The sequence below is a fragment of the Dermochelys coriacea genome, chromosome 7 (assembly GCF_009764565.3).
Source record: "Dermochelys coriacea isolate rDerCor1 chromosome 7, rDerCor1.pri.v4, whole genome shotgun sequence".
Lineage (NCBI taxonomy): Eukaryota > Metazoa > Chordata > Testudines > Dermochelyidae > Dermochelys > Dermochelys coriacea.
In genome coordinates this window covers 57762273-57788778 of record NC_050074.1, presented here as the reverse complement: position 1 = coordinate 57788778, position 26506 = coordinate 57762273, and the positions used below count along the sequence as shown (strand labels likewise).

The 26506-nt window shown below is 46.3% G+C and overlaps 1 protein-coding gene across 2 annotated transcripts; it reads right to left on the bottom strand.

Moving 5' to 3' along the window:
- Positions 1–519: 519 nt before the first annotated feature.
- Positions 520–20164, bottom strand: LOC119858203 (beta-microseminoprotein-like). Of its 2 annotated transcripts, none has more exons than XM_038408236.1 (4): positions 20100–20164; positions 3828–3927; positions 2768–2867; positions 520–916 (listed from the first exon to the last, which is right to left on the bottom strand). In XM_038408236.1, exons 1-4 carry the CDS (start codon positions 20100–20102, stop codon positions 787–789), a joined length of 333 nt encoding a protein of 110 aa, XP_038264164.1. In that variant the 5' UTR covers positions 20103–20164; the 3' UTR covers positions 520–786. The 2 variants fall into 2 exon arrangements, with proteins under 2 accessions (XP_038264164.1, XP_038264163.1); XM_038408235.1 differs by lacking the exon at positions 20100–20164 and adding an exon at positions 13273–14436.
- Between the last annotated feature and the right edge of the window lie 6342 nt (positions 20165–26506).

Below are 26506 nucleotides of genomic sequence, written 5' to 3'. Positions count from 1 at the left end.
GCATTTGGGTGGTAGCAGTGTTTACCAAGCCAGGGTCAGAGAAAAGCTGTAACCTTGAGAGTGTAATACAAGCCTGGAGTGGCCAGTATTAATTTTTAAAATCCTTGCAGGCCCCCACCCTCTGCACTTGAAGTGCCAGAGTGGGGATTCAGCCTTGACAAACCTATTCAGCGTTCAAAGAATCCTGGGCCAGAAGGAAGCCTGGCATCTGGCATGTGCAAACAGAGTAAAATGCTGGGTCTGTGTACCTGCCGGCTCTTGCAGTCAATCAGGTGGTAGCTGTGTGTGAGAGAAACATGGCCACACTGGAAACTGAGATGGATGGATCCTACATTAACACCTATAAACCTGGACAAAGGGCACAGAGGTGGTTCAGGAAATACAGGCTGATTCTTACTGTTTTCCTGAACTGATTCACCCATCGCAGTTAGAAAAACTGCCAAAATCAGTGCGCTCTCCTCAAAGGAAGGAGAGGGACCCCATCGTTACTTAGCTCTAATTAAGAAGACACTCAGGGACTTCTGATGCGTCATCTGAGTTTATTTTACTCAGGTGATCAAAGCTCAGTTATGACAATGCAGGGAATAACAGAAACAATATAGAATCAGGTACAGTGCATTCTCACACACTGAACTGCTACTCAACAAGGAGAAGAAAAAACAGCTGTTAGTAGCAATGCTTCAGAGACCATCATGAATCTCTGAAGAAAAGACTCATTCCATTGTTGATCATTGGTAGAAGGGGAAGGAGAGGCACTATGCAGAGAAATTCTAAGTGGATTTGTAATTAACCCACCCAACTATGGACTTCGCAGGCTTTCGAGGGGTCAGCCTTCTCCACCACACTGTAGCTGCAGGTGTCCATGTTGAAAATGCTTTCGCATTTTTCTCTGTCATAACCACTAGGCGAATGATAGCTGTCAGTGGGAGAGAAAAAAGCATATATCAGGCTGTGAGAATGGGAAGCAAACAATAGTGAGCTGTAGCTCACGAAAGCTTATGCTCTAATAAATGTGTTAGTCTCTAAGGTGCCACAAGTACTCCTTTTCTTTTTGCGAATCTCCAGTGATGACAGCATCCACACTTCCAGCAGGAAGAGACTGTGTTGGAAGGCATTAGAGCTGGCTGAGCTGTTTTCTAGCTAATAGCTTGATTAGTTGAGCCCCTTTTGCTGCTCATGAACAAAGTGGAGGGAAGTGACTTTTGCAGGTTGTCTCATTCTTTGTCATTCAACAAACGGTCTGCAAACTAATTTTACTTGATGGCTTCTTCTCAAAACATGCACGTTTTGTTTGTTTATTTTTCAGTTTTCATTATCCCATTGTCTGATTGGTCACTTTAGTCACATGGCATTCTTTCTGTTCTCTGATTGGATGAGTGTAATGGTAGAAGATGGGAAAACTACAGTCAAGGCACTGGGCCCTTGTTTCTCTCTTGGAGAAAAGGGGAGAGTCGTCTGGAGAGTTAGGAGAACTTAGAACAGCAGCCTTAGGGAGTTTAAGACATTACTTCCAGAGGCAGATTACACATTTGTGGGGCCCTGAGCCAGAGCAAGTGGGGGCCCCTCCCCATCCCTTCTGCCTGCAGTTCCCCTGCCCCTCCCCCCACGTTCCTGCCAGGGAGCAGAGTCAGGGTGCAGGGTCTTCCCCCGCTCCCCAGCAGGAGCGCCAGGTGGGCAGAGAAGGGCAAGTCCCCCCACCCTGACCCCACTCCCCAGCAGAAGCACTGGATGGGCGGGCATAGCAGGTCAGGGCCTCCCAATTGGCCCAGTGGCTAATCCACCACTGATTACATCTTCTCCTTTCTAGCCAGTTGAGTCAGGCCTGGCCTGAGACATCACTGCTAGAAAAATGGAAATCAAACTCCAGAAATCTGAGCTGCTCTCCTAAACCTGGAGGCCATATTTTTTAACATGAGCTAAATTTGCAAAGGAAATTTTCCCATTTCTGGTAATATCTCAGGTAGAAGCTTCATATGCTGCTTTCTCTCTCAGGGGGGAACAGCTTGGAGTATGTAAACCACAAGGTGCAGGACTTCTTAGGGTATTTATCCTCATCATGCTTCTGTGAGGTAGAGCAGTGCCATTATCCCCATTTTACAGATAGGAGACTGAGGCAGAGAGAAATGAAGTGACTTGCCTGGATTACACATGAAATCTGTGGTAGAGCAGTGAATTTAACATAGTACTCCATGTCCCAGCTAAAACCCTAACCACTGGACTATCCTTCCTCTCTGATCGTCAGAAATCTTGTGGCATTTTTCATAAAGCTAGGGGTGTTAGTCTCAGTGACCAGATCAAATTTCAGTGAACTTCATTCCCCATACAATTACAGCTGGATAAAGTATTCCCCATCACTTCCTGTCCAGTTCTGTGTGGTGACAGACACTTGTGACCATATTCTACCACAAGATATAGGCACACTTTCTAAAAAACTTGAAGATCCTCTAACTAACGTGGAAAGGGACTGCATTAACATTTGTCATACAGCACCAAGTTCAGTATCAGCACTAAACAAGGGATTTGTGAGTGTCACAAGCAGCTCTAAAGAAAGACGTACAGCCAGGCAACTTGATATGTTTCCATCAAGGCTGCCTATAATACTAGTGGGTAGGATGTAAGCTAAGGAGAATGCAGCCATTGACCCAATGGGTGGAAAAAATCTCTTGGTGGAGCTGTGACTTTGGGAGTATGTTTATTCAAAGTGTGGCTGGCGAGAGCATCATCTGGTTTCACGCTGGAAAGATGCTACAGGTCCTATTGAACTTACATGGAGCAACAACGAATTCCATTCGGGCTGCAGTAACATCTGTTGCAATTTGCAGTCCAAGAGGTACCAAATCCATGCAGCTTTCCATCTCGAATACAACCTACAATAGAACAAAAAGCCAAACCTTTCCCTTAAACGTTGACAGATGACTAACAACTTAAATATCTCTCTACATCTTGTAATGATTGAAGGGCATGTGTTGGTAGGGTTCAGCTGAAATGTAGTTCCCTCCACTCTTGTGTTCACCTGAGTTACATTTCAGCCTCGTTTACTACTTTGAAAGCATGAGCTGATTTTCTCTTCGTTTTCTGCACTCATGGGACAAACCTTTTGTGACACTGAGCCGAAAATAACTGGGGCCGTAACCTGCCAGAATAACGCATTTAAAACTGCCATCAACTCCAGTGGGAGTCTGCTTGAAAAAAAATGATGACCTCCAAACCCACTAGAAAACCTACACATGTGGAAAAAGAAAAGGAGTACTTGTGGCGCCTTAGAGACTAACAAATTTATTTGAGCATAAGCTTTCGTGAGCTACAGCTCACTGCATCCGATGAAGTGAGCTGTAGCTCACGAAAGCTTATGCTCAAATAAATTTGTTAGTCTCTAAGGCGCCACAAGTACTCCTTTTCTTTTTGCGAATACAGACTAACACGGCTGCTACTCTACACATGTGGAATCGCTGTACTGGGGCTTCTCTGTCAGTTACTTACATAGAGAAAGTCTTGGGTCCCTTATTTAGAGTTTGGATTCATGTTATTCTTTGATTCTTTGGAATAGAACAGAAAGGAAAGGAGATCCAGCTAGAATGGACACTGTTGCTACACAGCATCAGAACACATAAGCTACTTGCTTGAATCAAATCCATTGGATGTCTGCCGTCTGTGATGCTTTCTGTGCATGCCTCTTGCCCACTGCCTCCCACTCTAAATATGTAATTGTGGGGTTTTCCTACATTCCCCTCTTGCTCCCTCTTTCACACCTTTCCTGGCTATTCTCAATGGCGATCAGCTAACATAGACCAATAGATCAACATAGAATGAGTGTTTGTGGTTCTTACCTTTGGTATAATTCAATGGGTCATTTTGTTCAAAAAAACAGAATGCATCGCATAGTGTCACCAAGATGTCAAAGGCAAGAAGGATACCCAGAAAGCACTTCTGTAAGTGGGAGACATAGCAAGAATGAGGTGGCTTTTCAATGGTTATGAGCTGTCAAGGTTCCTCCCCCACTCTGAACTCTAGGGTACAGATGTGGGGACCTGCATGAAAACCTCCTAAGCTTATTTTTACCAGCTTAGGTTAAAACTTCCCCAAGGTACAAACTATTTTCCTTTTTCCCTTGGACTTTATTGCTGCCACCAGCAAGTGTCTAACAGATATGTAACCGGGAAAGAGCCCACTTGGAAACGTCTTTCCCCACAAAATCCTCCCCAAACCCTATACCCCCTTTCCTGGGGAAGGTTTGATAAAAATCCTCACCAGTTTGCATAGGAGACCACAGACCCAAACTCTTGGATCTTAAGAACAATGAAAAAGCAATCAGGTTCTTAAAAGAAGAATTTTAATTGAAGAAAAAGTAAAAGAATCACCTCTGTAAAATCAGGATGGTAAATACCTTACAGGGTAATTAGATTCAAAACATAGAGAATCCTTCTAGGCAAAACCTTAAGTTACAAAAAGACACAAAACAGGAATATACATTCCATTCAGCACAGCTATTTTATCAGCCATTTAAACAAAACAGAATCTAACACATATCTAGCTAGATTACTTACTAAGTTCTAAGACTCCATTTCTGTTCTGTTCCCGGCAAAAGCATCACACAGACAGAGCTGTAGCTCACGAAAACTTATGCTCAAATAAATTTGTTAGTCTCTAAGGTGCCACAAGTACTCCTTTTCTTTTTTGCGAATACAGACTAACATGGCTGCTACTCTGAAACAGACAGACAGAGCCTTTGTTTCTCCCCCCCTCCAGCTTTGAAAGTATCTTGTCTCTTCATTTGTCATTTTGGTCAGGTGGCAGCGAGGTTATTCTAGTTTCTTAACCCTTTACAGGTGAAAGGGTTTTTCCTCTGGCCAGGAGGGATTTTAAAGGTGTTTACCCTTCCCCTTATATTTATGACACGAGCTAAAAAACATTCATTTGTACGGAGTCAGACAGAAGAAATCTTGGTATGCATAAAAATAAAATCAAGAAGAAATAACTCAAAAGAACAACACAAATTTTTCTTAGTATACGTGACATATTTCTGAGTAGGAAAACCAAAACAAGAAAAGAAACAACCAGTATAGACCTGAGTGAGAAAGTGCATAGAGTGTTACTATTAATAGACTGCAGCTGTGACCTCTACTTTCCAGCACATACGCAGCAAGACTCATGATGTTTAAAGGCGCAATATGAAGAAAACTGATTCATAACATCTCCTCTTCATTTACAAATCTACATACACCTCGGAAACGGCCACCTATTCTGCAAATCCTGCACTCATCAAGAGCCTGTCAAATTTTGCCTTTGGTTACACCTGTAACTATCATAGGGTTGCATGGGTGTAAACCAGAGCAGAGTTTGGCTTCTGTTCTCTTCCCATCTTTTGAGGGATGCCTAAATGGGGGAATGGCACTATATGTGAAAAAAAATGTAGAATTAAATGAAGTAAAAATCTTAAATGAATCCCCATGTTCCATAGAATCTCTATGAATAGTAATTCCATGCTCTAATAAGAATATAACAGTAGGGATCTATTATCGACCACCTGACCAGGACAGCGATAGTGACAATGAAATGCTAAGCCCTGGTCTACACTAGGAGTTGAGGTCGAATTTAGCAGTGTTAAATCGATTTAACCCTGCACCCGTCCACACGATGAAGCCCTTTTTTCGACTTAAAGGGCTCTTAAAATCAATTTCCTTACTCCACCCCCGACAAGGGGATTAGCGCTGAAATCGGCCTTGCCGGGTCGAATTTGGGGTACTGTGGGTGCAATTAGACGGTATTGGCCTCTGAGAGCTATCCCAGAGTGCTCCATTGTGACCGCTCTGGACAGCACTCTCAACTCAGATGCACTGGCCACGTAGACAGGAAAAGGCCCGCGAACTTTTGAATTTCATCTCCTGTTTGGCCAGCCTGGCAAGCTGCAGGTGAGTGCAGAGCTCATCAGCAGAGGTGACCATGATGGAGTCCCAGAATCGCAAAAGAGCTCCAGCATGAACCGAACAGGAGGTACAGGATCTGATCGCTGTATGGGGAGAGGAATGCGTGCTATCAGAACTCGGTTCCAGTTTTCGAAATGCCAAAACATTTGTCAAAATCTCCCAGGGCATGAAGGACAGAAGCCATAACAGGGAACCAAAGTAGTGCCAGATGAAACTTAAGGAGCTGAGGCAAGCCTACCAGAAAACCAGAGAGGCAAACATGCCACTTCTATGATGAGCTGCATGCCATTTTGGGGGTTCAGCCACCACTACCCCAACCGTGTTGTTTGATTCCTTCAATAGAGATGGAGGCAACATGGAAGCAGGTTTTGGGGATGGGGAAGATGATGATTATGATGTTGTTGTAGATAGCTCACAGCAAGCAAGTGGAGAAATTAGTTTTCCCAACAGCCAGGAACTGTTTCTCACCCTGGACCTGGAGCCAGTACCCCCTGAACCCACCCAAGGCTGCCTCCTGGACCCGCCAGGTGGAGAAGGGACCTCTGGTGAGTGTACCTTTTAAAATACTATATATGGTTTAAAAGCAAGGGTGCTTAATGATTAATTTGCCCTGGTATTCCCGGCTCTCCTGGATGTACTCCTAAAGCCTTTGCAAAAGGTTTCTGGGGAGGGCAGCCTTATTCCATCCACCATGGTAGGACACTTTACCACTCCAGGCCAGTAGCACATAGTCGGGAATCATTGTAAAACAAAGCATTGCAGTGTATGTTTGCTGGCGTTCAAACAACATCCGTTCTTTAGCTCTCTGTGTTATCCTCAGGAGAGTGATATCATTCATGGTCACCTGGTTGAAATAGGGTGCTTTTCTTAAGGGGACATTCAGAGGTGCCCGTTCCTGCTGGGCTGTTTGCGTGTGGCTGAACAGAAATGTTCCCCGCTGTTAGCCACGGGGAGGGGGGAGGACTAGCCACGTGGTGGGGGGAGGCAAAATGCGACCTTGTAATGAAAGCACATGTGCTATGTATGTAATGTTAACAGCAACGTGAAAGAGTGTACCCATTGTTCTACAAAATGTGTCTTTTCAAATACCACTGTCCCTTTTTTTTTCTCCACCAGCTGCATGTGTTTCAAGGATCACAGGATCTTCTCCTTCCCAGAGGCTAGTGAAGATTAGAAGGCGAAAAAAATGCACTCGGGATGAAATGTTCTCTGAGCTCATGCTGTCCTCCCACACTGACAGAGCACAGACGAATGCGTGTAGGCAGACAAAGTCAGAGTGCAGGAAAGCACAAAATGACCAGAAGGAGAGGTGGCGGGCTGAAGAGATTAAGTGGCAGGCTGAAGAGAGGGCTGAAGCTGAAAGGTGGCAGCAGTGTGATAAGAGGAGGCAGGATTCAATGCTGAGGCTGCTGGAGGATCAAACTAATATGCTCCAGCATATGGTTGAGCTGCAGGAAAGGCAGCAGGAGCACAGACCGCCACTACAGCCCCTGTGTAACCAACCGCCCTCCTCCCCAAGTTCCATAGCCTCCTCACCCAGACACCCAAGAACACGGTGGGGGGGCCTCCAGCCACCTCACCACTCCACCCCAGAGGATTGCCCAAGCAACATAAGGCTGGCATTCAATAAGTTTTAAAGTTTTAAACTTTTAAAGTGCTGTGTGGCCTTGTCCTTCCCTCCTCCACCACCCCTCCCAGTGTTTCCCTCCTCCACCACTCCTCCCAGGCTACCTTAGCAGTTACCCCCTATTTGTGTGATGAATTAATAAAGAATGCATGAATGTGAAGCAACAATGACTTTATTGCCTCTGCAAGCGGTGATTGAAGGGAGGAGGGAAGGGTGGTTAGCTTACAGGGAAGTAAAGTGAACCAAGGGGGGGCGGGTGTTTCATCAAGGAGAAACAAACAGAACTTTCACACCGTAGCCTGGCCAGTCATGAAACTGGTTTTCAAAGCTTCTCTGATGCGCACTGCGCCCTCCTGTGCTCTTCTATCCACCCTGGTGTCTGGCTGCCCATAACCAGCTATTTGCCTCAACCTCCCACCCCACCATAAACATCTCCCCCTTACTCTCACAGATATTGTGGAGCGCACAGCAAGCAGTAATAACAGTGGGAATATTGGTTTTGCGGAGGTCTAACCGAGTCAGTAAACTGCACCAGTGCGCTTTTAAACGTCCAAATGCACATTCTACCACCATTCTGCACTTGCCCAGCCTGTAGTTGAACAGCTCCAGACTACTGTCCAGGATGCCTGTGTATGGCTTCATGACCCATGGCATAAGGGGTAGGCTGGGTCCCCAAGGATAACTACAGGCATTTCAACATCCCCAACGGTTATTTTCTGGTCTGGGAATAAAGTCCCTTCCTGCAGCTTTTGAAACAGACCAGAGTTCCTCAAGATGTGAGCGTCATGTACCTTTCCTGGCCATCCCACGTTGATGTTGGTGAAACGTCCCTTATGATCCACCAGTGCTTGCTGCACTATTGAAAAGTACCCCTTGCGGTTTATGTACTCGCTGGCTTGGTGCTCTGGTGCCAAGATAGGGATGTGGGTTCCATCTATGTCCCCACCACAGTTAGGGAATCCCATTGCAGTAAAGCCATCCACTATGTCCTGCACATTTCCCAGGGTCACTACCCTTGATATTAGCAGATCTTTGATTGCGTTGGCTACTTGCATCACAGCAGCCCCTACGGTAGATTTGCCCAATCCAAATTGATTCTCGACTGACCGGTAGCTGTCTGACGTTGCAAGCTTCCACAGGGCTATTGCCATTCGCTTCTCAACTGTGAGGGCTGCTCTCATCTTGGTATTCTTGCGCCTCAGGGCAGAGGAAAGCAAGTCACAAAGTTCCATGAAAGTGCCTTTACGCATGTGAAAATTTCGCAGCAACTGGGAATCGTCCCAGACCTGCAACACTATGCGGTCCCACAAGTCTGTGCTTGTTTCCCGAGCCCAGAATTGGCATTCCACCGCATGAACCTGCCCCATTAGCACCATGATGCCCACATTGCCAGGGCCCATGCTTTGAGAGAAGTCTGTGTCCATGTCCTCATCACTCTCGTCACCGCGCTGACATTGCCTACTCGCCCGGTTTCGCTTTGCCAGGTTCTGGTGCTGCATATACTGCTGGATAATGCACGTGGTGTTTAACGTGCTCCTAATTGCCAAAGTGATCTGAGCAGGCTCCATGCTTGCCATGGTACGGTGTCTGCATGGAAAAAAGGTGTGGAACGATTGTCTGCCGTTGCTCTGACAGAGGGAGGGGTTATTGACGACATGGCTTACAGTGTTGGCTTACAGGGAATTAAAATCGAAAAAGGGGGTGGCTTTACATCAAGGAGAAACAAAAACAACTGTCACACAGAATCACCCCCTCAAGGCTTGAATTCAAAACCCTGGGTTTAGCAGGCCAATACTCAACCCAGTGCTCAACTCACTGAGCTATCCCTCCCCCTGGTATTTCAGGCAGGACTGAGCTCCATTAAACTTTTCAAGGTGCCCCGACAGCCTTCACTGAAACAATTGTCGGCCGATGATTTCACAGAGGGAGGGGGGAGCAAATGAATACAAAACAAATTTGGTCTATTTCTTGTTTTGATCCACTCCATCTATCTTTTACATCTTTGGCTGGCAGCAGACAGTGCAGTAGGACTGCTAGCCATCCTCATCTCCTGCCTGCCCGGCAGAAGATGGTGCAATAGGACTGCCGGCAGGACTAAAGAGAATGACCTGGTCGAGTCACTCCTAATTTAGTCCCTGCGCCAGGAGCACCTCGGACACGATGACAATGGTTATCAGGCCTATTACACCGTCTGCTGCCACAAGGCAATGGGTTGCTGCTGCTGTGTAGCAATGCAGTACCGCATCTGCCAGCGCCCAGGAGACATACGGTGACAGTGAGCTGAGCGGGCTCCATGCTTGCCGTGTTATGGCGTCTGCACAGGTAACTCAGGAAAAAAGGCGCAAAATGATTGTCTGCCATTGCTTTCATGGGGAGAGGGAGGGCCTGACGATATGTACCCAGAACCACTTGCAACAATGTTTTTTGCCCCATCAGGCATTGAGATCTCAATTCAGAATTCCAGTGGGTGGCAGAGACTGTGGGAACTGTGGGATAGCTACCCACAGTTCAACACTCCAGAAGTCGACGCTAGCCTCGGTACTGTGGAAGCACTCCACCGAGTTAATGCACTTAGAGCATTTTATGTGGGGACAAACACAATTGACTATATAAAAACAATTTCTAAAAAACCAACTTCTATAAATTCAACCTAATTTCATAGTGTAGACATACGCTAAGGTAGATTAGAGAGGCTATCAAAATAAAGAACTCAATAATAGTGGGGGATTTCAATTATCCCCATATTGACCAGGTACATGTCACCTCAGGACGAAATGCAGAGACAAAATTTCTCAATACTTTAAATGACTGTTTCTTGGAGCAGCTGGTACAGGAACCCACAAGGGGAGATGCAATTCTCAATTTAGTCCTGAGTGGAGCGCAGGATCTGGTCCAAGAGGTAACTATAACAGGACCACTTGGAAATAGTGACCATAATATAATAACATTTAACATTCCTGTGGTGGGCAGAACATCTCAGCAGCCCACTGTGGCATTTAATTTCAGAAAGGTAGGAACTATGCAAAGATGAGGAGGTTAGTTAAACAGAAATTAAAAGGTACAGTGACTAGAGTGATATCCCTGCAAGCTGCATGGACACTTTTCAAAGACACCATAATAGAGGCCCAACTTAAATGTATGTCCCAAATTAAAAAACACAGTAAAAGAACTAAAAAAGAGCCACTGTGACTTAACAACCATGTAAAAGAAGCAGTGAGAGATAAAAAGGCATCTTTTAAAAAGTGGAAGTCAAATCCTAGTGAGGTAAATAGAAAGGAGCATAAATACTGCCAAATTAAGTGTAAAAATGTAATAAGAAAAGCCAAAAAGGAGTTTGAAAAACAGCTAGCCAAAAACTCAAAAGGTAATAACAAAATGTTTTTTAACTACATCAGAAGCAGGAAGCCTGCTAAACAACCAGTGGGGCTCCTGGACGATCGAGATACAAAAGGAGCACTTAAAGACAATAAAGTCATCATGAAGAAACTAAATGAATTCTTTGCTTCAGTCTTCACAGCTCAGGATGTTGGGGAGATTTCCAAACCAGAGCCGTCTTTTGTAGGTGACAAATCTGAGGCATTGTCACAGATTGCAGTGTCATTAGAGGAGGTTTTGTAATTAATTGAGAAACTGAACAGTAAGAAGTCACCGGGACCAGATGGCATTCACCCAAGAGTTCTGGAAGAACTCAAATGTGAAATTGCGGAACTATTAACTATGGTTTGTAACCTGTTCTTTAAATCAGCTTCTGTACCCAGTCTCTGGAAGATAGCTAATGTAATGCCCAATATTTAAAAAGGGCTCTAGAGGTGATCCCGGCAATTACAGACAGGTAAGTCTAATGTCAGTACCCAGCAAATTAGCTGAAACAATAGTAAAGAATAAAATTGTCAGACATAGAAGCACATAAATTGCTGGGCAAAAGTCAACATGGTTTCTGTAAAGGGAGATCGTGTCTTACTAATCTATTAGAGTTCTTTGAAGGGGTCAACAAGCATGTGGACAAGGGGGATCCAATGGACATAGTGTACTTAGATTTCTAGAAAGCCTTTGACAAAGGCTCTTAGTAAATTATGTTATGGGATAAGAGGGAAGTTCCTTTCATGGACTGAGAACTGGTTAAAAGACAGGGAACAAAGGGTAGGAATAAATGGTAAATTTTCAGAATGGAGAGGGGTAACTAGTGGTGTTCCCCAAGGGTCAGTCCTAGGACCAATCCTATTCAACTTATTCATAAATGATCTGGAGAAAGGGGTAAACAGTGAGGTGGCAAAGTCTGCAGACGATACTAAACTGCTCAGGATAGTTAAGACCAAAGCAGACTGTGAAGAACTTCAAAAAGATCTCACAAAACTAAGTGATTGGGCAACAAAATAGCAAATGAAATTTAATGTGGATAAATGTAAAGTAATGCACACTGGAAAAAATAACCCCAACTATACATACAATATGATCGGAGCTAATTTAGCTACAGTAATCGGGAAAGAGATCTTGCAGTCATTGTGGATAGTTCTCTGAAGATATCTACTTAGTGTGCAGTTGCCGTCAAAAAAGCAAACCGGATGTTAGGAATCATTAAAAAGGGACAGAGAATATCTTATTGCCCTTATATAAATCCATGGTATGGCCACATCTTGAATACTGCGTACAGATGTGGTCTCGTCATCTCAAAAAAGATACACCGGCATTAGAAAAGGTTCAGAGAAGGGCAATTAAAATGATTAGGGGTTTGGAACGGGTCCCATATGAGGAGACATTAAAGAGGCTAGGACTTTTCAGCTTGGAAAAGAGGAGACTAAGGGGGGATTTGATAGAGGTATATAAAATCATGAATGATGTGGAGAAAGTGAATAAGAAAAAGTTATTTACTCGTTCCCATAATATAAGAACTAGGAGCCACCAAATGAAATTAATGGGCAGCAGGTTTAAAACAAATAAAAGGAAGTTCTTCTTCACACAGCGCGCAGTCAACCTGGTGGAACTCCTTGCCTGAGGAGGTTGTGAAGGCTAGAACTATAACAGGGTTTAAAAGAGAACTAGGTAAATTCATGGAGATTAAGTCCCTTAATGGCTATTAGCCAGTATGGGTCAGGAACGGTGTCCCTAGCCTCTGTTTGTCAGAGGTGGAGATGGATGGCAGGACAGAGATCACTTGATCATTACCTGTTAGGTTCACTCTTTCTGGGGCACCTGGCATTGGCCACTATCAGAGGACCAGATACTGGGCTGGATGGACCTTTGGTCTGACCCAGTATGGCCAGTCTTATATTCTTATGTTCTTAAGTGGTCGGCTTTTGCAATCTCTTCATGAAGCTAACAGAGTGCTTGAGAGGACATCTCCTGGTATCTCAGAATAAAGGGACTATATACATTTTATAAAGTTTGTATTTTCCATCTAGAACTTCTGATTTCAGGGTTCTAAACAGCTCCAGAATCAGAAAAGGCTTTTACAAAGGGGATGACTTTTCCAAGAATTAAAATATTAATAGGCAAAAGAGCCACAGAATTACATGTGAAGCTCCTAGCAAACAATTGAACAAAATCCATCGTTTTCATAAAATTGTGGCCATGATCTTAATCTCCTTAGAGACTCCTCCATATATTCAGTAAAATAGAGGCAAATCAAATACATCTCTAGTCAGGCGTTTCTCTCCAATAGAAAATTCAAAACAAATAGCTTTATCAGACACTATCAACTTTTAAAATCTGAAATTGACTTACCGTTGTAAAATTGGTTGCTCCCAGTCTGTGGAAAGTTTTCTGCAGTGAAATTATACACTGCATGAAAACAAATATTGTGCAAGGCTTAGTATTGAGCAATTTGAATGTATTCTCATTCCAGAGAAGTCCTGTTGAAAATGCTGCAGAAGTTACTGAAATTTGATCAATTGGCAACAGGAGGTTTTGTCTTGGCGAGGCACAAAATGAAGTGAAAGACTATACAGGAGCTCCCTATTCAATGTTTCACATCCACACTCATAACAAAACCCTTTTCTTGTGATATGCAAGCAGAGACAGGTCTTCAAAAAGAGCTTGCATAAGAGAAACAAAGACAGACACAGTGTAATGCTAAGAAGAATGGCAGCATTCCACTGCTCATACTGCTCTGCTGTCTCAAAGACCCTAGAGACCTCCCATGAGACATCGGTGCTAGGCACTGCCTCTTTCAAAAAATTGCCATAGAATTAAGGGATGGATTTTGGTCTACTGGTTAGACCATGAAACTGGAAGCAAGGCGGTCTGAGTTCTATTGCCAGCTCTTTAATTGATCCATGTCAGTGCTTAGATGCTATAGCGACAAGTGCTATAGAAAAACCTAAGATAGTTCGACCTAGTGGATGTTGAGAGCAAAATCACATCCACCAACTCCTTTAGCACTCTCAGATGCAGCACATCCGGCCCTATGGAGTTGTGCTTGTCCAGCTTTTCTAAATAGTCCCAAATCACTTCTTTCTCCACAGAGGGCTGGTCACTTCCTCCCCATGCTGTGCTGCCCAGTGCATTAGTCTGGGAGCTGACCTTTTTGTTCGTGAAGACAGAAGGAAAAAAAGCATTGAGTACATTAGCTTTTTCCACATCCTCTGTCACTAGGTTGCCTCCCTCATTCAGTAAGGGGTCCACACTTTCCTTGACTTTCTTCTTGTTGCTAACATACCTCTTAACGTCTCTTGCTAGCTGCAACTCCAGGTGTGATTTGGCCTTCCTGATTTCCCTACTGCATGCCTGAGCAATATATTTATACTCTTCCCTGGTCATTTGTCCAATCTTCCACTTCTTGTAAGCTTCTTTTTTGTGTTCAAGATCAGCAAGGATTTCACTGTTAAGCCAAGCTGGTCGCTTGCCATATTTATTATTCTTTCTACGCATCGGCATCCGATGAAGTGAGCTGTAGCTCACGAAAGCTTATGCTCTAATAAATTTGCTAGTCTCTAAGGTGCCACAAGTACTCCTTTTCTTTTTGGATTTGTTTGTATTTCAGTAGATGGGTGTTAAATATTTCAAGATGCAGCTCATTCAGTTGAAAAGCTCAGAATTGTAGGCATCAAAGTTTGGAGATATGTGGAGTGCACTTGAAGCTACCGTGAGAGATCATGGGGCCTCTATTCTGACCTGCTGGATGTCCCTGCCAGTGAAATTTAACTGTTTGAAGAAAATTGCATTTGCAATGCTTTCAGCATTTGAATCCACATACCTGTGTGAACAGGTATTTTCACACATGAAATCTGTCCTCTGTCCCTCCTCCTCAGTTAACAACTAATCACTCAGAAGCCTGTGTGCAGTTTAAAGTATACAAATACGTGCCAGACATTGGAAACTCAGCAAGCAAAAGCAAGGGCAAGGATCACACTAAACTGATAAGATCTGCATTTTAATTGAATTTTAAATGAAGCTTCTTAAACATTTTAAAAACCTTATTTCCCTTACATACAACAATAGTTTAGTTATATATTATAGACTTATAGAAAGATACCGTCTAAAAACATTAAAATGTATTACTGGCACACGAAACCTTAAATTAGAGTGAATAAATGAAGACTTGGCACACCACTTCTGAAATGTTGCCGACCCCTGGATTAGACGCTCACACAAATAATAAAAATATTCGGAGTTACGCTAACAAAGTTAGACATGGTTATGGGATATAAGCCATCACAATGTAGGGCATAAGTCAGCCACTAATTAAAGAGGTTGAGAAGATGTTTCCCCTATGGGCAGGTTATTCCATAATTATCCATATCTGGGTTTCTTGCACCTTCCTCTGGTCACTATCAGAGACAGGATGTTGGAGTAGATGATCCATTGATCTGATCCAGTCTGGCTATTCCTATGTGCCAGAGTAAAATATGCTCCATTTTGCAATGGACTAAACTCCCAGGAGGCAACTTGAAATCAGCCCGTTTATGTCAATTAGAACAGTGCAATTCTGAATGGCTTTAGAGTCAGAGGTGCTTTTACAATGACCATTTCTCCCACCACCGAAAGAAGAGCTTCAGCCCTGTGAGTAACATATACAAGCACCATCTAGCAAATGTTCATTGGTATTCTCATAGAATTACCCTCAACTTTTCAGTCCCTTTAGGGACTCTTCCAGGTATTCTTTAAAATTTATGTAAATCAGATACATGCATAGTTGGGCAGCTGTCACTAGCCCAAAGAGGAACTAAAATAAAGTAAATAGGAATTGTAACAAAGTTCCTCCTCTACCTTGGTGGGTCCTGCACTTATTGATGGATTTTGCTCATCTCAGAGATTCACGGCAGCCCTCAGTTTGGCCACTTTCATGGCTCAAATCTGCCATTCACTCAGATAACCTCATCACTGGCCAGCATGGGGAAAAAAGAGTAAGAACAATCCCCACAGTTTCTGCTGATCCACCATGTGGGTCAGGGACCAGCTCAGAGACCTTCACCTCTGGTAGAAGCTCCTGCGTTGGGTCAGGAGTTGGGAGGTTTGGGGGGAACCCGGGCCCACCCTCTACCCCGAGTTTCAGCCCAGGGCCCTGTGGACTGCAGCTGTCTAGAGTGCCTTCTGGAACAGCTGCATGACAGTTACAATTCCCTGGGCTATTTCCCCTTGGCCTTCTCCCAACACCTTCTTTGTCCTCACCACAGGACTTCCTCCTGATGTCTGTTAACGCTTGTACTCCTCAGTTCTCCAGCAGCTCATCCTCTCACTCCCAGCTCCTTACGCACACACCTCACTAACTAGAGTGAGAGTCTTTTAAATCAGGTGTCCTGATTAGCCTTAATTAATTCTAGCAGCTTACCAATTGGCTACAGGTGTCCTAATTAGCCTGACTGCCTTAATTAGTTCTAGAAAGTTCCTGAGTGTTCTGGAATAGTCCCTGTTATCTTACCCAGAGAAAAGGGACCTGCTTAACCTGGAACTAATGTATCTACCTTTGACCACTCTCCTGTAGCCCTCTGGCCTGGTGGTGGTTGAACACCACTCCCTGGTGGACATCTGGCGCGACCACCACCCACATGACACTTCCACGTTCACCTTTGTCCGGGTGGAAGCCCTTCGGTCATGCTGCATTTATTTATCACACCTCCGTCTTTCATGAGCCCACTCCTCCAGCATCCGGCCGGCCTCATTTTCTGACCATCATTTAGCCACCGTGACGGCCTCCCTCTGTGCGGAGAGGCCGGGGCCAGCCTTTTGGCATTTCAACAACAGCTTGCTGGAGGATGTGGGCTTCATGGCGTCCTTCCAGGAGTTCTGGCTGGCCTGGCGAGGGCAGCGGCGTTCCTTTCCCTCGGCGCGGCAGTGGTGGGAACTAGGGAAGGTGCGCGCCCGGCTCTTCTGCCGTGACTACACCCGGGGCGCCAGCCGATGGAGGGATGCGGTGATAGAGCAGTTGGAATGGGAGGTCTTAGAGCTGGAGAGGCATCTGGCCACCAGCCCCGAGGATCCACCCCTCTGCAGAGCGTGCCGGGAGAAGCGGGAGGAGTTCTGGGCCCTCGAGGACCATCGGGCCCGGGGTGCCTTTGTTCGATCCCGCATCCGTCTCCTTCGGGAGATGGATTGCAGTTCCCGCTTCTTCTACACCCTGAGAAAAGGAGGGGGGCCAAGAAACATGTCACCTGCCTTTTGGCAGAAGACAGCACCCCCCTCACGGATCTGGTGGAGATGTGCAGGAGGGCGAGAGCCTTCTACGCAAGCCTTTTCTCCCCAGATCCGACTGATCCTAACGCTTGCAGAGTGCTCTGGGAGGAGCTCCCTACGGTCAGCGTGGGCGACCAGACTGGCTAGAGCTGCCTCTCACTCTGGCCGAGTTCTTGGAAGCCCTCCGTCACATGCCCACCAATAAATCTCTGGGCATGGATGGGCTGACCGTGGAGTTCTACTGTGTGTTCTGGGACGTCCTCGGCCCAGACCTAGTCAACATCTGGGCCGAATCTTTGCAGAGCGGGGTCCTCCCTCTTTTGTGCAGGCGAGCCGTGCTCTCCTTATTGCCGAAGAAGGGGGACCTCCGCGATTTACAAAATTGGCGTCCCGTCTCACTCCTCAGCACGGACTACAAAGTCGTGGCAAAAGCAATCTCGCTGCAGCTAGGGTCTGTACTGGTGGACATGGTCCACCCAGACCAGACCTACACCGTCCCAGGCCGCAGCATCTTCGACAACCTATATCTGATCTGGGACCTTTTGGAACTCGGGTGTAGGAATGGTCTGTCGTTCGCCCTCCTGTCCTTGGATCAGGAGAAGGCGTTTGACAGGGTGGATCACGGGTATCTCCTGAGCACTCTGCAAGCGGTTGGCTTTGGACCCCATTTTGTGGGTTTTCTCCGGGTGCTGTACGTCCGCAGAGTGTCTGGTCAGGCTTAACTAGACCCTGACCGAACCGGTCAGCTTCAGTTGAGGAGTACGCCAGGGGTGCCCCCTCTCGGGCCAACTGTATGCTCTGGCAATCGAGCCCTTCCTCTGTCTCCTCCGAAGGAGGTTGACAGGGTTGGTGCTGCGGGAGCCGAAGCTGCGGCTGGTCCTGTTCGCGTACGCTGATGACGTGCTCCTCGTGGTACAGGACCCAGGCGACTTGGCGCAGGTGGAGTCTTGCCAGGCCATCTATTCGGCAGCCTCCTCCGCACGGGTCAACTGGGTCAAGAGCTCTGGCTTGGTAGTAGGGGACTGGTGGCGGGTGAGCTCCCTACCACCTGTGCTTCAGGCCATCTGGTAGAGCGCGGGTCCACTGCTCTATCTCGGCGTTTACCTTTCTGCCACGCATCCCTCTCCACCGGAGAACTGGCAGAATTTAGAAGGCGGGGTGATAGAACAGCTCCGGAAATGGACAGGACTTCTCCGGTGCCTCTCCTTTCGAGGGAGAGTGCTGGTGCTTAATCAACTAGTTGTGTCCATGCTCTAGTACTGGCTCAACACCCTGGTCCCGGCCCCGGGTTTCCTGGCCAACCTCCAGACATTGATTCTGGAGTTTTTTGGTCAGGACTGCACTGGGTCCCTGTAGGGGTTCTCCATCTACCCCTGGAGAAGGGAGGGCAGGGCCTGAAATGTCTGCACACTCAGGTCCATGTCTTCCACCTCCAGGCCCTGCAGAGGCTCCTTTATGGTGCAGGTAGTCCGGCGTGTAGCATACTGGCACACACCTTCCTGCACCGCTTCCGAGGGCTCCGATACGACTAGCAGCTCCTTTATCTCCATCCGAGAGGTCTTCCGCGAGACCTCTCCAGGCTGCCGGTCTTCTACCAGGACCTCCTCCGGACCTGGAAACTCTTTTCAATGACCAGGTCCGTGGCGGCCACCGAGGGGGCAGATCTCCTCACGGAGCCCCTGCTACACAACCCTCAGCTCCGCATGCAGGTGGCGGAGTCCCACTCGGTGCGCCAGAGGTTGGTCCTGGCAGAAGTCACAAGAGTCGGAGACCTCCTGGACTACAACCAGGGAGACTGACTGGATCCCCTGACGCTCGCTCAGCCTCTCCAGACCTCGTACTCCCCAGCGCATATTTCAGGAGGTGAAGGCCGCTTTGCCGCCCGCTGCTCGAGTTTACCTCGACCGGGTCCTGCACGAGGGCACGCCCTGCCCACCCTCTACCCAAGGCCCGCCGGACCTTTTAATTGGGCCCCTGCCCCGTGGACCCAACCAACCCTCTCACCCCTTCACTGTGAGCCGGCTGCATGAGCGGTAGCCGGTCTGCTTCCAAACCGCGCCAAGGAAACATCTATACACGCTCGTGCTCCACACCCTTCACGCCCTCACCCTCGTGTCCCGCCCTGATACAAAATGGCGGGACCTCCTGCCACCTTTGGAGGGTGAGGAGCCCCGGTGGGCTGGCCTATATTCCACCTTGGTCCCGAGGCCCGCTGGGGATATCAGTTGGTGGCTCCTTCACGGAGCCGTGAGCACAGGTGTGTTCTTGGCGCGGTTCACCTCTATCCCAGACACCTGCCCCTTTTGCGGCATGAGGGAAACCTGGCACACATATATCTGGAGTGTGCCAGGCTGCAGCCCCTATTGCGGCTTCTCATCAATATTTTATTACATTTTTGGTTGCACTTTTCCCCTCACCTTCTTATTTATGCACTCCCTATCCGTGGCCCAACAAAGTCACGGGATCTCCTGGTCAACCTCTTTCTGGCTCTAGCTAAAATGGCCATCTATAAAACCAGAGTGAGGAGGTTGGCAGATGAAGTCTCCTGTGACTGTGGGACCTATTTCCCATCCTCAGTCCGTTCACGTATTCGGGCACAGTTCCTCTGGGTGGCGTCCTCTGACTCCCTTGATGCCTTTGAGGAGCAGTGGGTGCTGTCCGGGGTTCTCTGCTCGGTGTCCCCGTCCGGTTCCCTTTGTTTGACCTTTGACCACACTCCTGTCCCTGTTATTTCATTAGTTGTCCCCTGTATTTATTTGGTATCCAGGTCCTGTGGATCCCCCTCTTAGGCTGGGGGGGGATCCTTTAGCAGTGGACGGGCTTCACCTGCCCACTTCCCAGATCCCAATAGGACCACTTTCTTGTAGCCATCTGTCCTGACCCTGTCACAGAATATAGATTACATCCTTTTAAAGTGTGAGATATACACTTGGACTTACCATTGTGAAAGCTTTCCCTCCTGGAAATCACTCAGTCTGTGGGCACTTGTGTTTTTGGCAGTTTTATAAACCAGAAAAGAACAAGTCTTTTGTAATGTTTAATGCTGAGAAATTTGAATGTATGTAAATAACTCAAATATTTGCTCAGAAATCACATGAGGGGGTATGATTGAAATCTAGGTCAGTTGGCAGGGGAAACATTGACTCTGGTAGATAAGTGAGCCGATCCAAAGTCCATTGAAATCAATGGAAAGATTCCCAGTGACTTCAGCAGTTTTTGGATCACCCCAGGGCAGAGGTGAGCAAACATTTTGCCTGAGGGCCACATCTGGGTGGGGAAATTGCACGCAGGACCATGAATGTAAGGCTGGGGCACAGGGTTGGGGTGCAGGAGGGAGTGTTGGGCATGGGAGGGGGTGCGGTGTGCAGGAAGGGGCTCAGGGCAAGGGGATTGGGTGCAGGAGGGGTATATGAGGGGGCTCAGGGCAAGTGGTTGAGGTGCAGAAGAGGTGCGGCAGGGGGCTCAGGACAGAGGTTGCAGTGCAGGAGGGGTGCGGGGTGCGGCAGGGTGTTCAGGGTAGGAGTTTGGGGTGCAGGATGCAGGAGGAGTGCAGGCTCCTGCCCTAGGGCCCTGATCCAGTAAAGGTAGGGTGACCAGATAGCAACTGTGAAAAAATGGGACAGGGGGTGGGGAATAATAGGCGCCTATATAAGAAAAAGTCCCCAAAAACGGTACTGTCCCTTTAAAAATGGGACATCTGGTCACCATAAGTAAAGCCCTGAAGTACAAATTTAGCTTTAAGTATATGAGTAGTTCCGTTGTCTCCATGGAAACTACACCATGTGCTTAAAGTGAAGCACATATTTGAGTGCTTTGCTGGATTAAGGCGTAAATAAATTTAAAACATGAACTGGCAGCCGTCTTGGCCCAGTATCTTCCCATGATAAGTATATATCACATGCTTTTTTGCAGGGCCGGCCCACAACATTTTGGCACTTGAGGCCAGGAGCTCAAATGATGCCCCCATGCCCTCTCCCTTGGGCAAAAACTTTGAAAGTTCTCTCAATTCTGCCTTCTTCCTGTTCTACTCCTCTCATGGTACTGATCTGCTACCTACCCCAATAAAGGAGAACTAACAACTTAAAATGTCTTGTTCAAAAATTTTAAGTAACACTTAACTTTCAAACGCCTGAACAGCAAATGTAACTTTTCTTGTCTGCATAGGAAACACTGCCATTTTTAATCTGTTTGAATAATCAAAGTGGTGCTTTCCATGCCTTCTTGGTTGTAAGATCTGAACTGCTTCCTGAATGTCCACAGTCTGGGCCAGATCATGCTCTACTAAGATGGTTGCAAGGCCGACCAGTCTCTCCTGTGTGATTGTGGAGCATAAATGTGTTTTTATTAACTTCAGCTTGGAGAAGCTGCGTTCTCCACTGGCAACTGTTACAGAGAAAGTGTTAGAAGTATGTGCAGAGCAAAAAAGCATTTGGAAAGAGGGTGGTCATCTGACTGTGTTGCACAGTCTAGCATCTGGTTAAAGAATTCAACTTTGAATTGTTTTTTGGGGTCTCTTATGGAATTATCGCGTGCCTCATAATCAAAATGTCTTCTTCGGTGACTCTTGAATGGGTGGGAAAATAGCTTAAGTGTGAAGTTCCTCTGCCAACTTCTGTGCACTCTTCAGAACATTTTGGAATCCCTCATCTGACCGGTAAGACTGTAGGTATGACTTTGCTTTGTCCAGTTGTTCCATTGCTCCAGCTATATCAAGGTCAACACCTTGGAGTCTCTTGCTTACAACATTTATTTCAAACAGTATGTCATGCCACAACACTAAGCCACACAGAAATTTGAAGTTATGTATGTTTCTGGTGATTCCATTTCCCTCTGCCACTGTTCTCCCATGAACAGTTCCTGTCATAGCATTATCCTCCATAATGGCAACTATGGCATCAACTATCTTCCCAATTTGGTGTTTGATAGGCTTTATTGCCTCCACTCGACTTTCCCATCGTGTGGCACTCCGTGGTTTTAGTGTCAGAGAGGATGTTCCCAGATGTTGCTTCAAAATTTGCCATCAATGAGTTGATGCAGAGAAAAATATATAGATGCTTTGAATTACATTAAAAAATTCAGCAGCCTCACTAGAACCTGATGCTGCATCACTGACCACTGTGACGGGGCAAGGCCAGATGGCTATAGAAAAGTAGTGGGAGACAGATATATTAGCTCCAGGCTAAACAAATCTCTGTTACCAGGATAAGTAAATAGCAGCTGCTCCAGGTCAATTAAGACACCTGGGGTCAATTAAGATCTTTCCAGGAGGCAGGAAGATAGCTAGGTTGATTGGGACACCTAAAGCCAATTAGGGGCTGGATGAAACTAGTTAAAAGCCTCCCAGTTAGTCAGTTGGGTCTGCGTGTCAGGAGCTGTAGGAGGAAGCTGTGCTGTTGGAGGAACTAAGCAGTACAAACCATATCAGGTGCAAGGAAGGAGGCCCTGAGGCATTGATGAAGTAGATATTAAGGAATTGGGGGCTGCTGTGGGGCAGTGGCCCAGGGAATTGTACACATCCTATTTCCAAAAAGTCAGCTACCTTAGCTGCTACTATTAGAGTCCCTGGGCTGGAGCCTGGAGTAGAGGGTGGGCCTGGGCTCCCTCTACTCCACTCCCGAATCAATCACTAAGACTGGGAGACAACAGAGACTGTGTGAGGGAAGGTTGCTTCTCCTCACCTCCCTTGATGGCTTATGATGAAAATGGCTGAGTAGGCTGTGACCCTTGCCTCTAGAGAGAGAAGGGCTATATGGAGGGTCACAGTGAGCCTCTGAGACTAGCAAAATCCACCAGGAAATGTGGGACCCACTGAGACAAGGACAGAGCTTTGTCACACCACCAAATTCAATGAATGAGAACTGCATGGGACAAAAAAAGCTCGAGGTTTAACTCTCGGATCCATGTCTGCACTCCTCTGTTCTTTTCTCTAATGTTGGCACCATTATCGTAGCCATGACCTCTCATGTCAGTTATCGCAATTCCCGTATCTTCCACCTTTTTAAGAAGCACATTTGTCATACCAGTTCCTGTAGTATCATCAATGTCAATAAATTCTAGAAAATGCTCTCTGACAGTCACAATTGCAGGGACATTTTCACTAGGTTCTGTTATTGTTACAAAACACACCACTAAAGTCATTTGTTCCATATGGCTGATGTCAGGTGTGCAGTCCAGAATAACAGAGTAATATCTTGCTGACTTCAGATCTGCCACAATCTTCAGTTTGACTTTTGTTGCCAGTAACTGTATGATCTCATTTTGAATTGTTTTTCCAAGGTAGTGGTGTATGTACATTTCTTGGGTGGTGACTCTCTTCTTAGATGTTCCTTGAGTACAGCATCAAACTCAGCCATCAGCTCCACAATTTTAAGGAAGTTTCCATTGTTTGGCACATACTGGTCTGAAGTGCCACACATTCTCACAATGACAATGAGCCTTTTCAGAACATTTTGCCAATAAAGAGACTCTGATGCAATCTTCTCTTGATGCTGATCATCTATGGTGGCCTTTAACCTTAGTCTCATCTCAATCTCTTTCCACCTATGGAATGCTCTTTGATGATTTGCTGCCTTCTCATGGCATGCCAGATTTCTAGCCAGATTTTTCCAGTCCTTTGTTCCTGTAGAACCCAATGTGGCTGGAACATTAGACTGGAAGAGTTTGCAACAAAAATAGTATGCAGCATTCTGGGTTTTTGAGTACATAAGCCATGGCCTCTCCACTTTGTCACCATTCGGGATTTCATGCCAGTACTGTGTTGGATGGAAACTTCTATTTTCATTGTCTTTTGGGGAACATGAACATTTTCACTTGCTGTGGCCCACGCAGTACAAGGAAGTCCCTCAGGCTGCTGCTCAAGTGGGTCTACAGTCCTGGATCATCTAGACTTAAGGAACTAAACTCAGCAGCAGCTGTTTCTTGCACCTCCACCAAACTCTTCTCTGATCTACACTTTTCTTCAGGAATGTGCATGGTTACATCCATTTGACATGGAGATATGGATGTTGCAATAGCTGCCAGGTCACCTGCAGTCTGACTAACTGGAAGATCAGGCATCTCCTCACCACTCACATCCTCATTGGGGCCGGAAGGCTCACCGTGAACATTTGTGTCTATGTATCTCAGGAGAGCTCTTTCCTGCTTAGATAGAAAAGCTTCCTTTGCTTTCTTTCTTTTTCTGAACACTGCCCCAGAGGAGCGTTTTCTTCTTTCACTCATGACTGCTGTTCTGTGCCAGCTATAGGGGCTCTCAACACTCAGTTGAAGGGGACAAATAAGCAGGCTGGTAGCAGGGCCTGAGTGAGGGAAGATATCAGCATCTTAAGGGCCTAACTGGCTCCTACTGCTTCAGTTGATTGCCTATTCTCCTCAAGTGGGTTCAGGGAAGCAGCAGAAAGCTCCCGGAGAAGCTGGTGTTAATCAGTCCAGGCTCCTGGGGGTGCTAGAGAGGTACATAAGAGGGTCCTCCTAGGGTGACCAGATGTCCTGATTTTATAGGGACAGTCCCAATTTGGGGCTCTTTTTCTTATACAGGCTCCTATTAACCCCCATCCCCTGTCCTGATTTTTCACATTTGCTGTCTGGTCACCCTAGCTCCTCCTCCTCTCTCTCCCTCCCTCCCTCCCTGCTCCTGCTGCTTTCTGTTATTCCCTCTCCCCTTTTCTCCTGCCTGTTATGTCTCTTGTGCCCTCCTTCCTCCAGCACAGCACTCCACCCTCTCTGTGCATCTAGAGCAGAGAGAATACAGATGCACCAGCAGCAGACACAATTTTCTACACTCTGGGTCCTAGTGGCACCCCCGCCCCCCACAGTCTGGTATCTGAGGCGGCTGCCTCAGTTCGCCTCATGGTAAGGCCAACACTGCTTTTTGGGGTGGTGGGGAAGCAGCATGATCCAGGGACAAGGGTGCAGAACTGGGACTCGGAAGACCTGGGATCTGCCCCTGACTCTGCCGAGGACCTTGCTTGGACAAGTCGCTTCATCTCTTGGTACTTCTGTCAAGCAGGTGGGACTCTCCCGCCATTGCCGGACATCCACGCAGGAGAAGAAAAGCTCCAATTTCAAACCAAGAATGTCAGCCCTGGACAGCCAATTTGTAAAAGTTGTGTCAGTCACACACACTCTCTGGGTCTGCACCACCAACCCCAGCTAACAGCACATGCCAAAGCAATCAAGCCTTTTTGGATAGTCTTCTAGACATGATTGCTTACAAAAGGCGGAGCAGATGTCATGCTCAGAAGAATGGCAATGCTCTATAGTCCCACAGCTATGGGTCAAGGGTCCGAGAGATTTCAGAGGAGATATCATTGCCAGGAGTTTCTTGTTCCAAAGTTCGCTAATGAATTAAGGGAGAGGCACTTTTCCTGGCTCTGACATTGACTTTCTGTGTGACCTTGGGCAAATCCCTTACTTACAATTACAAATCCCTCACTTACTATTACATACCTTTTAGGGGTGTGTGAGGTTGAATTAAAGATTGAGCTGTGGTAGAAGTGCAATGTATTATTTCCTGTACATGCGGTGTTAGTTTCTGTGACAAAGTATTAATCTGATATTCACCTTTACAGATTCTTTTAAAATGTATAACTTTTATTTTACTCTAGATTTAACAGATTCCAGGTCAGGTTTTGTTCCATAAGGCTATGGTTTTACACTGAAGTGGGTACTTGTGATCTATAGCAGACAGAGCCAACACAGTTTGAAAGTTCAGGAGGCAATGGCGATTCAACGAAGTTGGCATCAGCTGGGTAAGAGTCTTGGTGGTGATGATCATTTTAAAATCTTCCACTAGAAAGCAGGGCAAGCGGAAGATGTACTCTAGATTTTAGATTCCTTGAGGTCCTTAATAGCCTGGAATGTGTATTAAACATACATAAAAGGAAATAGACTGGTCTGTCAGTTGCCACTGTAAGCTATTTTTCCTGAAATCGTCTGGGCATATAAGGAACAGTGATGTATTTAATGAGTCCTGATACATGGGGATATTTTTAATTGATATTGTCTAATCAAAATCTGCCGGTCTATGACACCTAGGTCAAATTAAAAAAAAACATTTACCTAATTTTGAATTCCTCTCTGGTAAGCATGATATTAGACCAACAGGTGATAGTCCGTGTTATCGCTTCTTTTTGCATGATGCAACAGACAGATGTAAAAGAAAACACAGGCTTAAATCAAACAGAAAGAGGCCTTTGTGTTGACTTTCTGAAAGTTCTGTCCACAAATAGGGCAATGGCAGGTAGTGGAAATGTTTCAAAGGCTCTGCTTTTCCCTTCAGTGGGCATGAAGGTGGCCTACTGTGTTAGCAAATTTTTACACTTTGTGCCTTCAGAGTGAACCAGATTGC